Source organism: Zingiber officinale, chromosome 9B, assembly GCF_018446385.1.
Source record: "Zingiber officinale cultivar Zhangliang chromosome 9B, Zo_v1.1, whole genome shotgun sequence".
Taxonomy (NCBI): domain Eukaryota; kingdom Viridiplantae; phylum Streptophyta; class Magnoliopsida; order Zingiberales; family Zingiberaceae; genus Zingiber; species Zingiber officinale.
In genome coordinates, this window is record NC_056003.1 from 23,215,807 (window position 1) to 23,230,740 (window position 14,934).

Sequence of the window (14,934 nt, forward strand, 5' to 3'; positions counted from 1 at the left end):
CATCATTCCTTTAAGTTCCCATAAATTTGTTATTGCCATAAATAAATTTGTTGATCCTATAGAATTTGACTCATTTTATCATCAAACAAAGGATTCAAAAATAAATCAGATTGATATTTCAACCAAAAATAAAAAATGGTATGTGAAACCTTCTATTTTTTTTCTCAACTTCTATTCCTACCACTTAGCATGTATCTCAAAGGTTTTCTTTTCTACAACTGCATCTTTAATATGTTGGAATAGTTATTCAATTCCTCGCAAATTTTATGGAATAACTATTTATAACTTTTGATAGTAATATGAACATGAAATACTAATTTTTTGCAGAATTCTTTCTCAATCATTTTTTACTATTATCATATCAAGCATAAATACTTCTTCAATACATCAGACTAAAAAAGATGTTTACTTTGACTATATTCTTCTGTATTATATTCCTCAAAGAATAATCATTTTATTTCTTATTACCAAACATTTTGTGAATATCACAAAATATGAAGGGAAAGAATGCTGTAAACATAAATAAACTATGCACAAATGAGTTATTTATAGTTTAGACAGATCCAAATTGACATACCAAATGCGCAAGCATTACGGAAATGCAAGTGGTAGAGTGCCATTACCTTCCATGGCCACCAATACTTGAGCAGTAAAGATGGTGCAGCCGAGTGGAGTATATAACTCACCCATTCTTCGATAAGATCAACTTGTCCATTCTCTAGTGGTGCCCAACACACTATGTAGAATCTGCACTTATGAAGGTTTGTTTATAATCCATAAAGAAAAGGAAAAAAAAACAAGGCTGTACGATGGATCATTATAAAACTATATAAAATATTAATCATGTTTTATCTTTATTGATCATGGTTTAGATCATGTATCATAATGTCTAATATTCGTCAAACATATGTGGTAGGAATAAATAATCAAGGTTGATAAAATGATGCATGATGTTACATCATGGATGATGTATATTTGTCGTAGTAAAAACTAAAATATTTGATTGGCCACATATAACAATAAGAATGATAATGATGCAAACTTTTTTCAATAAGTAGAATTGTTAAGAAAATTTGACTTGGTACAGCACTGCATCAAGGAATCTATTGTTGAACATAGCCATCTTTGAAGGAGACTAAAGAAAATTCTAGTCATACCATAGCCTTTCCAAGTTAGCCTTCCTAGGCAATAGAAAATACCAATTTTCAACTTCATAATCAAGCCATCTTCTAGTTGATAGTTTATTTGTTTATTTATCAACGACGTTTTTATGATGCATTAGCTAGTCATCCATTTACTACAGGTGCTAACTAGTTTATTTAACAAAAAGCAATGTAGGGCCTGCAAGAGATGCATTCCAGGGGCAAAAGATGCACTACGCATAAAGGAAAGGAGAAAAAGAATGGGATAAAAGGAAACAAAAACTGCGGATCCAAAAAAAACAAACATATTCTAATCTAAAGGATTTTCAGTATTTGTCTTGCATTGTTTTATTAATTTTTCGAGTACTGAAACCAATCCCACCATCACTATCACCAACTTTATCACTCTAGAAGTTGATATTTAAAGCTTTTCTTCCCCATCAAACTTTTTCTTTCCATTTGGGCATGTGGGAGAAGAAGTCAATGGGGGTTGCTCCCACATCATGTTCACGTAAGGATGACATGGAAAAGTGATAGCCATGGAAACAATTATTTAATCCCTTCAAATATTTTAGTAAGACTTTGAATATTTTGCTTTTTGAGCACTCATTCTAATCCACCAGATGTCAAAAGAATTTTCTTGTGGGCAAAGGAAAACTCAAATTTAAATTCTCTCATCCACTTCATTGTCTTGTCTAAAAACTACAAAAATAGGCATCTATTTAGGAAAACATTCGTCTGCTCCAACAATATAAATCAGCCAAAAAGTCTTAGCTAAAGAGCCCCTACAACTCCATTTGATCATGATGATGAGAATGATGAGGTCTTGTTGCTCCACTATAAATAACGGTATTCTATTAAGATCCTCACCAATCAAACAAGCCTCCAACATAGTTTGTTTCCCTCCTCTCTTTTCTCATCCTAAAGACAAGTACTGGTTCATCAGAAGCCAGCACAAGAGTTCCATGGGAGACAGTGAAACCCAAGGCTTTCAGAATCCTAGATATGTGGTCAAGAAGGTACTTGCCAGGCCGCAACACGAAGGTGATGGAGCCATTGTTAGGAGGAGCATTGGAAGGTGATTTCCTATCAATCTCTATGTTCTAAATCCCTTATTCAACAGAGGATTTAGCTTAACATGATGCTCGTTCGGAAATTGATCTTGTGCAGGGGAGAACTAAGAAACTTGGATCCATTTCTGATGCTGGATGAGTTTTCTGGTAAGTATTTAACCTCTCTTCCCTAATATAACTCCATTGAATGGTACTGGTGGCAGCTAATTCATTCTTTTCCTTATCAGTATCGGCTCCAGCTGGGTTTCCTGATCATCCTCATAGAGGTTTCCTTTTTGTTGATTCAGTTCCCAAATTTGTCCTAAATTCATTACTTTAAGCTTCTCAATCTATCCATTCAATGACAGGTTTTGAGACCGTCACTTATATGCTGGAGGTAATAAATTAATTTGCTAGTAGGAATGAGATAGAAATCAGATGAAATTTTAGCTAAGACGAAGTATAACATGGTACATAAATCATTGAATTCAGGGAGCCTTCACTCACCAAGATTTTGCAGGGCATAAGGGCACCATCAGAGCGGGAGATCTGCAGGTACTTTTGATGACCTTCACTCCTCAAGCTTTACGCTATCAATTGAATTAGAATTAGATTCATCGGTTCACCTCCATACTACATTAATTTCTTCAGTGGATGACTGCTGGTAAAGGAATTATTCACTCAGAAATGCCTGCTGCGCCTGGAGAGAACAAAGGGTTGCAGCTCTGGATCAATCTCTCCTCCAAGGACAAAATGTAATTGCCAAAATTTTATCTTTTTAACAATCACAAATAATGTTCCTAATGGAATCGATCAAACCGATACCATGAGAAATATCGATTTTTTTTTCCTTCCAAACTTTGAGAATTTCACAATGAAAACCTAATTTTTGCGCCTATTCGTTCCAAGGATGGAGCCGAGATACCAAGAGCTACAAAGCAAAGACATAAGCAAGGTGGAAAGGGATGGCGTTGCCGTCCGCATCATCGCCGGCGAATCCTTCGGCGTCCAGTCACCCGTCTACACCCAGACTCCAACAATGTACCTAGACTTCACCTTAAGCCCCGGATCCCAAGTTCATCAGCGGATCCCGGAGTCATGGAACGCCTTCGTCTACATCGTGGACGGCGAGGGCGTGTTCGGGGACCCGAGCGCCGAGGCGGCGGCGAGCCACCACGCGCTGGTGCTGAGCGCCGGCGATGGGGTAGAGGTGTGGAACAGGGCGGCCAGGCCGCTGAGGTTCGTACTCATCGGCGGGCAGCCGCTGAAGGAGCCGGTGGTGCAGTACGGGCCGTTCGTGATGAACACGCAGGCGCAGATCCAGCAGGCGATTGAAGACTACAACTACTGCAAGAACGGGTTCGAGAAGGGGAAGCACTGGGCCTCGCAGCAGTGAAGCCGGAAGGCCCAAATAAATCCATGACTGGCCCAAATTGAACTCTCATCTCCATTTGATAGTTTCTAGAAGATTCGGATGGAGATGGTAGATATATATATGAATTTTCTGTTATTTTATTTTCTTTCAAGAACCAATAATATTGAATTATATATAAAAAGATAGTGATATTTTTCGTTTGTGCAATCGTTCATCTCGCGCAATAGGGACTCAGTAGCTTGGTTGGGCTCGGCCGGCCGTCTGAACTATTCTTGAACTGCTAGGCGGAAAAATAGTTTAATATTTTTTAACTAAATTTTATTAGAAATATTTAATTTTATTAATTAACAAAGTTAAAATTTGTCAATCTAACTGGCCAATACAATCTACCCTACGATCATCTATTAAGAGATAAATCGAAAAATTATAGTTGATCACTACGAAAAAAATATTTTTCTTGACTTTGATGAGATTCAACACTTTACCCATTATAACAATATCTATTCTATATTAGCCAACTCAACCATGTCCCGGGGACAACATTGAATTTTATTAGTAAAATTTAAAAGGACAATTTCATATATTGTCAATGATTATTTATACAATTAGAAGTAGTGACCAACTAGGCCGAATAACAATAACTTTATCTTATGTCAAACCTCATTATTAGTAAAAAAAATTTAAAAAACATTTTATATTAACTAATTTAACAACAAGTAGTAAATTATTATAATACTATTAATATATATTTTAATTATATATATATATATATTTTTTAAATTATCAATAATTTTAACTTCGAGTAAAGAAAGACTCGACACAACAGTAAATTATTATGTGACCTAGAGGAAATAGATTCAAGTACTAGATATAGTCACTATATAATAGTCTCTTCCTCAAAATCACGCATTGACTGGGCTTAACTCTTACAATGTTTTATCTAGATAAGAAAATAAAAAAAAATTAAATAGAAGTTAGTAACTAGAAATAGAATTTTCTAAAAATTTTATTGCAATTATCATTAAATTTTTATTTATTCAAATTTAAAAATTAATATTAATGTAATTGTAATTAAGTAAAAAATTTATTTTATATTTTATAGAGTAATAAAATAATAATTTTATTTTATGAAGTAATAATTAAGTAATATAGAGTCTTCTGACCTTTTTTTTGATACACTCCAAGATGTTCTATTTTTACATAAAAATGTATTCGCTTAAGGACTTTAGAAGATATTAATACTAAAAAAGAGGATTGTTTACAAGGAACCACTAAGGGTATTCACAGTTGTAAACCTTTTAAAAAGGTTTATGCTCTGTCACATCATTGTGATATCAAAAGTTAAAAACCTTACTTCTTTTAAAAAATCATTCTCTATTATCATAAAACCTCTCTCTTTTAAAAACTACACTTCTTTTAAAATTCTCTCTCTATCCTCTCACCACTATTTTTTTTATAAACTCGATCCCAAGATTTTGATATAGGTTTATAAAAAAAAACCATAAACCCCACATATGTAGTGAGGTAGTGATTTATATTGAGAGATTTATAGTATACATTGTATGCTATAAACCTCTCACTGCAGATGCCCCTAATAGAAATTTGTATGATATATATATATAGAATATAGAATTATGATATGCTGCATAACTTTTTCATACGCTCCTTGCGCAACTGCCGCTGTGGCAATCCGAATCAGCATTTTTATTTTTTTATCATCTTTTTTATTTTTTATTTTTTACCATCTTTTTTTAGTTTTTTTCCCAAACAGCCTCTTCTCGTTTTCTTTCCTCTCTCGACGCAGCCGCCGCCATCCTTCTGGGTTGCCACCATCCTTCGGCGCTGCTTGCCCAGAAGCGACTCAGTGCCAGACGCTGACCCACCCGCTAGACGCCTCTCGCCGCCTTCGTTGTTGCCTGCCGAGTGAGACCCCGCGCCAGACACCGACCCTCATCGTTACTGGGACTACCCCAGCCGCTAGACACCCCTCTCCGCAAACTAGGTTTTCAACGCCATCCTTCTTCGTTGCTGTCGCCGTCCTGGAGCAACTAGCGTACTAAGATTTCCTTAAGACGCCGTCCAACTCTGTCCCTGTGAGATCTTTCAAATTAAGGTACGAGAAAAGCTTGCTCATGGAAATTGGAATGAACACTTTATTGTAACCTATATATTTATATGTACACTTTATTTTAATCTAACGAAACAGCATGCTCATGTAAATTGGAATGGACCAAGAATAACAACAATACGACGAATTTTGTAGAGAATTTAGTAACGAAACAACGGCTATTGTTTGTGTTTTGAGGTATTACTAACTTATACTAATGATTGACACTGTTTACTAGAATGAACAATAAGTCAATTATAACTATTTTGTTTCTTTGCTCATATTTTCCTTGAGACAACAGATTACTTATGTTTCATACAATATAAATCATGAAGTATGTCAACCATTTTTGGGGTTCTGTAATTTGGATCATTCAGATAACAACCATAATCTCATCTATGGTGAACTTGAAGTTTGCCTACCTCATCAAAGGTGAAACACCATCCTCTTTGTTAGCAATAATTTCATCCATTTGTGTTCCATCAATTCGTGGTTGGCTTAGTTGGAGGAGAATGCACATAAATTCTTTGTCGGTGACATTAAAACTGAAGCCTCTATCGATGTCATCCCCTTCCCTGGTTTCATAAACCTAAAATTGAAGGAATCATCCTTGTACAAAGTTTGTAAATACTGTGTGCAAATGCACACGAGTGAAATAGAATAAGTTTAGTTTCTTCTATAGTTCCATATTTTCTTGGCAAATCAACTGTCCAAAAAAATTTATCTCACAAAAAGAATCATTTTGTAAACAGTGAAATGAAGGCGATTTCTAGTAAAATGATTCATGAGATATAATCATAGTTGTTGATATATAAAGTGATTTCTTTGACTTTATCTGATTAGTAAAATGCTTCATGAGATATAATCATAGTAAAATGTTGATATATGGTCTGACTAGTTCAATCCAATCACAGTCTTTTTTTATATTATTTTTTCCAAGAGTCTAGTGCAAGTACTAAAATTATCACCACTTCTCACTTTTTCAAAGATCATGTTTTAGTACTAAAACGATACATTTTGATGTCACATTATTGTCACATGAGAATATTGTTTTATGCCTATTTGATTTAGTATACTTTTGTGGCTATACTGTTATATGCAGAGCTTCACTTCATCTGGCATTTCCAGTAATGGAAGAAAATGATGGTGAGGCCCAAATATATATTCCCCAAGTTGCAGATGATCGAAAGCCAAAAATTGGAATGAAATTCTCATCATTAGAGGAGGCATTTTCATTCTATAACCAATATGCACGAGAAGCCGGATTTAGTGCTAGGCTAAATAATAGCAAGAAAAATAAGATGACAAATGAAGTTGTCTGGAAACAATTTGTATGTTTTAAAGAAGGGCATACAGATCAAATGCGGTGGAATAATCATGCAAAAGGTGATCAACAGACAAGGAAAAGAGCACGTGGCGAAGTTAGAACTGGTTGTCAGTCAAAGATTTCACTTGTCAAGGAACAAACTGGATCTAATTGGGTTGTCAAAAACATCATGGAAAGTCATAATCATCCACTCTCAACTCCTTCAAAGGTACATTTGCTACGCTCACATCGTAATGTTTCGGTAGCAAAGAAAGCATTGACTCAACAATTTTCAGAGGCCAATGTGCCAACTTGTCAACAAATGCGATTATTAGAGATAGAGTATGGAGGTCCTGAGAGGGTGGGTTGCACAGAAAGAGATATTAGAAATTTTGAGAAAGAACTAAGGGATGAACAAAAGGGTATCGATGCTGAAACACTAATTGAGTTATTTGCATCTGAGAAAGAGAAGAATCCAGCTTTTTTCTTTGAATATGAGACTGATTCAGATAATAGATTTAGCAGGTGTTTTTGGGCAGATCATGTATCAAGGACGGCATATAATGTATTTGGTGATGTAGTTGTATTTGATACGACATATAACACCAACAAATATGGGTTGATTTTTGCACCATTTGTAGGAGTTAACCATCATCATCAGACAATTGTTTTTGGTTGCGGCTTTATAAGTGATGAGAAAACTGAGTCTTTTGTTTGGCTGCTTAACAAGTTCATAGAAGCAATGTCTAAAGGTGCACCAAATGTGATCATCACTGATCAGGATCCTGCTATGACGAAAGCCATTGCCCAAGTTTTTCCTCAAACAATGCATCGATATTGTTTATGGCATATACTGAACAAATTCCCAGATAAATTACACCCTTTGACTTTTCGTGACTACTATCAAAGTATCAAAAATGTCATTGGAAATTCTACAACACCTGATGAATTTGAGAATTCATGGAAAGAGGTTATCAAATGTGCTAACTTAGAGAAAAATGATTGGTTATCATTGATGTATGAATTACGACACAAGTGGGTGCCAACATATTTTAGTCATGTATTTTGTGCTGGAATGTCAAGTAGTCAGAGATCTGAAGGCTCACATGCATTTTTCAAGAGATATGTCTCAAATAAGAATTCATTGATGGATTTTATCACTCGTTTCAATAGGGCACTGAGACATCAAAGACACAATGAGTTAGTTGCTGACCATATTGATATGAATGAGCATCCCAGAATTAAGACAAACTGGCCAATGGAAACTCAAATGGTTAAGAAGTACACGAAAAAGAAATGGATGGAGTTTCAAAGTGAAATGACTGAAAGTCATGGTTATTATGTCCAACAAGAATCTATAGGAGTTGAGTCAGTGGTTTACCGTGTGATGAATTTTCAAAATTGTTCTTCCTCCAAACCAAGGGTCCTCACACATGACAAACAGAGGGACTACATATCTTGTAGCTGTAGGAAATTTGAGTTCGATGGCATTCCATGCAGGCATATGTTAGCTTTTTTTCGTATCAACCAAGTGTTTCATCTACCTGATAAGTATATACTCAAACGATGGACACGAGATGCAAAGGTTGGAGCAATATATTCATTGGGAGAGCAAAATTTCATCAATGATCCAGAAAGGATTTTAATGTCAAGACACTCGAGGTTATCCAATAAAGTTTCGATATTAATTGATGATGCATCTTTGACTGATGAGGGGACAAACTTCTTGGATGAACAATTTGATTTTATTTACAGCAAAATTCAAGAGATAAATATTAGTAAAAAAATATGCGACAATAGAAGTCAAAGGAATAAATCCATGGATGAAACTCTTATTATTGATCCACCTTTAGTAAGAACAAAGGGATGTGGGAAGAGATTGAAATCATCAAAGGAGAAGTCAACCTCAAAGTCCCGGTTATGTCGTGGATGCGGGCATCGAGGTGTGTCACATGACAAGCGCAACTGTCCAATTTTACAGCAAGGGTATGTGTCGATTAATTTTGTATTTGTATGATAATTTTATTTGCAAATAAATTCTCTAATACAATTTATAAATATGATGATATGTCTTGTCAGATCAACTATAGATAATCATCATAATAACGATAACGATACATATGAAGAAGAATTGGCAGATATCGATGGTAATATCAAAGTTTTATTAAATTATAGTAATTGATTGATTGAGAAATTGAAGTTAATAATTATCTTTATTATTACAGGTTCTAACAATATGCACCAGGATGAATGAAGGTTTTTAAAAACATCAACAAATCACCCTGTAAGTAATTTATCCTACAATTCTACTTATGATTGTTAAACTACATAGTTGCTTATGCTTGGCATTTGAGTTGCTTTTATTCTGTATCAAGAAAGTGCTTGGATTATTACGTTTTTCAAAATTACTTCACTTAGTGTTTTTCTGCCCTTTTATGTGAAGTCTCCAAGTTTCGAACTCTACTTATTATATAACATGATTGTTATATATATAAAGTTGAATATTATATAATTATATGGCGTGTTCATCTCTATTCCACGAACCTCTTAATTGTGATTTTTTTATAAAAAAAAGTCTATTTCGTCTTATTTGTATGAATCATTTAACAACTCTCAACAAGCCAGCTTGGTTGACTTTGTTGAATTATTTATATTGTATGGGGCATCTTTTAGTCTATTGAGGATAGAAATATGTTTCTTTTCCAGAACACTCGTTAGGATTATATAACATGATTTCTTTTATAAAACTAATGTTTCATGTTTCTTCTTAACTGTCATTTTATTTCATTTCACAGGAATCAAGATTTGCATCTGGGTTGACGATTGCATCAACTTCACTTTCAGTTGTAATATGAAATTCCTTTGTGAACATGTTTGGTGCTTAGATTTGTCACTCAAATATAATAAAAAGCGACTCATGAATGCTGCGGTTTACATATTTGGACTAAACATTTTCTTCTATAGATGATGCATCGTGCTCTTTCATGTTATTTTTTTGTTGAAGTTTTAGATGACTTGTCATGCTTCTGAATTATATTTGCATAGTTTAAAAATCAAAGTATTGTTTTAGAAGTATATGAGTGTGATTCAAATTTATTTAGTAAATAAATATTGTGTCATCCAAATTTATTCAGTAGATAAATATCAAATAATGTCTGGATATTTAAATCAAATTTATTATATAACGAACAACAATAACAAAAATTGTTTAAATGATTTACTATTATAATTTTATATGAACATACACCCGATATAATTTTTTTTTTACATAAAAACCATTTCATCGAAGGCTTAGATGAAATCATGTGGTGTGCTTTAGTGCCACCGATTAGGTCCTCAATTGCATGATTTTGTTGAAAAGTTACATCCTAAGGGTCTCGAGGGGCTCTGCCGAGTTTGTTGATCCAAGTTACCAAAAAATACATCTTTTTCAATCAATCTACTAAAGATCAGATAGCATTTTCTAGGTTACCACTACTTGTGTACATGTCAACCATAGAATGAAAGAATCACCAGCTAGATCATTCTTCAAAATATGAGCATGAACTTGGGATCCACAACCGCTATGTCTCAGGCTAGTGCAGGATTTTAACATACTGATGTATGTATAATTGTAAGGAACCATATTCTTTGTTAACATGTGTCTGACAAAACAATGAACTGGCAGGACTCGTCTAACAACCCTGTGCCACTGCTGCCTGAAATCCAAGTCTCCACAAACTGAATAAGATTTCAGACAGGAGGTAAGAGCAAAAGCGTTCGGCGAGCTCCATCCGTCACCATCTTGTAGAACAATATCAAGGATTCTTTCGCGCGATCCATACATGCATACGCTGACATGAGGGTCGTCCACGAGACATCATCGCGCTGAGGCATTTCGTCGAACAACGATCGAGCGACTCCCAAGAAATCGCATTGTGAATAGAGACGAAGCAATCATTTCCACAGATACGCATCGGCGTCGAATCCGGACCTCATCAAGCGTCCTGTATGGGCTTCCCATGGGTGAGGGATCTACTCGAGGTGAGGGTCGGCGTCTGATGGCGGTGGCGGCGGCAACGTCGATTTGTGAATAGAGACGAAGCAATCATTTCCACAGATACGCATCGGCGTCGAATCCGGACCTCATCAAGCGTCCTATGAGCTTCCCATGGGTGAGGGATCTACTCGAGGTGAGGGTCGGCGTCTGATGGCGGTGGCGGCGGCAACGTCGAGAGAGGAAAGAAAACCAAAAGACTCGACTTGTGAAAAAAATAAAAAATAATAAAAAAAGATGGCACTGGGTCACTTCTGGGCAAGCAGCGCCGAAGGATGGCGGCAGCTGCGTCGAGAGAGGAAAGAAAATGAGAAGAGGCTGTTTGGGGAAAAAATTAAAGAAAGATGGTAAAAAATAAAAAATAAAAAAGATGATAAAAAAATAAAAATGCTGATTCGGATTGCCACAGCGGCAGTTGCGCAAGGAGCGTATGAAAAAGTTATGCAGCATATCATAATTCTATATATATATAGAATTATGATATGCTGCATAACTTTTTCATACGCTCCTTGCGCAACTGCCGCTGTGGCAATCCGAATCAGCATTTTTATTTTTTTATCATCTTTTTTATTTTTTACCATCTTTCTTTAATTTTTTCCCCAAACAGCCTCTTCTCATTTTCTTTCCTCTCTCGACGCAGCTGCCGCCATCCTTCGGCGCTGCTTGCCCAGAAGTGACCCAGTGCCATCTTTTTTTATTATTTTTTATTTTTTTCACAAGTCGAGTCTTTTGGTTTTCTTTCCTCTCTCGACGTTGCCGCCGCCACCGCCATCAGACGCCGACCCTCACCTCGAGTAGATCCCTCACCCATGGGAAGCTCATAGGACGCTTGATGAGGTCCGGATTCGACGCCGATGCGTATCTGTGGAAATGATTGCTTCGTCTCTATTCACAAATCGACGTTGCCGCCGCCACCGCCATCAGACGCCGACCCTCACCTCGAGTAGATCCCTCACCCATGGGAAGCCCATACAGGACGCTTGATGAGGTCCGGATTCGACGCCGATGCGTATCTGTGGAAATGATTGCTTCGTCTCTATTCACAATGCGATTTCTTGGGAGTCGCTCGATCGTTGTTCGACGAAATGCCTCAGCGCGATGATGTCTCGTGGACGACCCTCATGTCAGCGTATGCATGTATGGATCGCGCGAAAGAATCCTTGATATTGTTCTACAAGATGGTGACGGATGGAGCTCGCCGAACGCTTTTGCTCTTACCTCCTGTCTGAAATCTTATTCAGTTTGTGGAGACTTGGATTTCAGGCAGCAGTGGCACAGGGTTGTTAGACGAGTCCTGCCAGTTCATTGTTTTGTCAGACACATGTTAACAAAGAATATGGTTCCTTACAATTATACATACATCAGTATGTTAAAATCCTGCACTAGCCTGAGACATAGCGGTTGTGGATCCCAAGTTCATGCTCATATTTTGAAGAATGATCTAGCTGGTGATTCTTTCATTCTATGGTTGACATGTACACAAGTAGTGGTAACCTAGAAAATGCTATCTGATCTTTAGTAGATTGATTGAAAAAGATGTATTTTTTGGTAACTTGGATCAACAAACTCGGCAGAGCCCCTCGAGACCCTTAGGATGTAACTTTTCAACAAAATCATGCAATTGAGGACCTAATCGGTGGCACTAAAGCACACCACATGATTTCATCTAAGCCTTCGATGAAATGGTTTTTATGTAAAAAAAAAATTATATCGGGTGTATGTTCATATAAAATTATAATAGTAAATCATTTAAACAATTTTTGTTATTGTTGTTCGTTATATAATAAATTTGATTTAAATATCCAGACATTATTTGATATTTATCTACTGAATAAATTTGGATGACACAATATTTATTTACTAAATAAATTTAATCACACTCATATACTTCTAAAACAATACTTTGATTTTTAAACTATGCAAATATAATTCAGAAGCATGACAAGTCATCTAAAACTTCAACAAAAAAATAACATGAAAGAGCACGATGCATCATCTATAGAAGAAAATGTTTAGTCCAAATATGTAAACCGCAGCATTCATGAGTCGCTTTTTATTATATTTGAGTGACAAATCTAAGCACCAAACATGTTCACAAAGGAATTTCATATTACAACTGAAAGTGAAGTTGATGCAATCGTCAACCCAGATGCAAATCTTGATTCCTGTGAAATGAAATAAAATGACAGTTAAGAAGAAACATGAAACATTAGTTTTATAAAAGAAATCATGTTATATAATCCTAACGAGTGTTCTGGAAAAGAAACATATTTCTATCCTCAATAGACTAAAAGATGCCCCATACAATATAAATAATTCAACAAAGTCAACCAAGCTGGCTTGTTGAGAGTTGTTAAATGATTCATACAAATAAGACGAAATAGACTTTTTTTTATAAAAAAATCACAATTAAGAGGTTCGTGGAATAGAGATGAACACGCCATATAATTATATAATATTCAACTTTATATATATAACAATCATGTTATATAATAAGTAGAGTTCGAAACTTGGAGACTTCACATAAAAGGGCAGAAAAACACTAAGTGAAGTAATTTTGAAAAACGTAATAATCCAAGCACTTTCTTGATACAGAATAAAAGCAACTCAAATGCCAAGCATAAGCAACTATGTAGTTTAACAATCATAAGTAGAATTGTAGGATAAATTACTTACAGGGTGATTTGTTGATGTTTTTAAAAACCTTCATTCATCCTGGTGCATATTGTTAGAACCTGTAATAATAAAGATAATTATTAACTTCAATTTCTCAATCAATCAATTACTATAATTTAATAAAACTTTGATATTACCATCGATATCTGCCAATTCTTCTTCATATGTATCGTTATCGTTATTATGATGATTATCTATAGTTGATCTGACAAGACATATCATCATATTTATAAATTGTATTAGAGAATTTATTTGCAAATAAAATTATCATACAAATACAAAATTAATCGACACATACCCTTGCTGTAAAATTGGACAGTTGCGCTTGTCATGTGACACACCTCGATGCCCGCATCCACGACATAACCGGGACTTTGAGGTTGACTTCTCCTTTGATGATTTCAATCTCTTCCCACATCCCTTTGTTCTTACTAAAGGTGGATCAATAATAAGAGTTTCATCCATGGATTTATTCCTTTGACTTCTATTGTCGCATATTTTTTTACTAATATTTATCTCTTGAATTTTGCTGTAAATAAAATCAAATTGTTCATCCAAGAAGTTTGTCCCCTCATCAGTCAAAGATGCATCATCAATTAATATCGAAACTTTATTGGATAACCTCGAGTGTCTTGACATTAAAATCCTTTCTGGATCATTGATGAAATTTTGCTCTCCCAATGAATATATTGCTCCAACCTTTGCATCTCGTGTCCATCGTTTGAGTATATACTTATCAGGTAGATGAAACACTTGGTTGATACGAAAAAAAGCTAACATATGCCTGCATGGAATGCCATCGAACTCAAATTTCCTACAGCTACAAGATATGTAGTCCCTCTGTTTGTCATGTGTGAGGACCCTTGGTTTGGAGGAAGAACAATTTTGAAAATTCATCACACGGTAAACCACTGACTCAATTCCTATAGATTCTTGTTGGACATGATGACCATGATAAAGATGGTTGAGGAAGAACAGTGCTGATTCGGATTGCCACAGCGGCAGTTGCGCAAGGAGCGTATGAAAAAGTTATGCAGCATATCATAATTCTATATATATATATATATATATATATATATAGTATCAAAATACGTAGATAGATTTGTTCGGAATAATGAGGCTATTCCAACTATAAAATTCGTGGAGAAGGAACTGCCTCATGAATTAAACTATTTTTTTATCAATTTTAAATTTGATAAATTATTAATAAAATTTATTTAGCCAAAAATATTTAGTTATA

At 35.3% G+C, this 14,934-nt stretch overlaps 1 protein-coding gene and 1 long non-coding RNA gene across 2 annotated transcripts; one reads left to right on the top strand and one right to left on the bottom strand.

Moving 5' to 3' along the window:
• Window positions 1-432: 432 nt before the first annotated feature.
• On the bottom strand, window positions 433-3,624 carry LOC122022275. Its single transcript, XR_006122922.1, has 2 exons — window positions 2,702-3,624; window positions 433-747 (listed from the first exon to the last, which is right to left on the bottom strand). It is a non-coding gene; the product is annotated as an uncharacterized LOC122022275 (long non-coding RNA).
• Window positions 1,909-3,769, top strand: LOC122022274 (pirin-like protein). The gene is made up of 7 exons (XM_042580234.1): window positions 1,909-2,220; window positions 2,313-2,362; window positions 2,443-2,481; window positions 2,563-2,591; window positions 2,687-2,749; window positions 2,846-2,949; window positions 3,104-3,769. Exons 1-7 carry the CDS (start codon window positions 1,946-1,948, stop codon window positions 3,588-3,590), a joined length of 1,047 nt encoding a protein of 348 aa, XP_042436168.1. The 5' UTR covers window positions 1,909-1,945; the 3' UTR covers window positions 3,591-3,769.
• The last annotated feature ends 11,165 nt before the right edge of the window (window positions 3,770-14,934 follow it).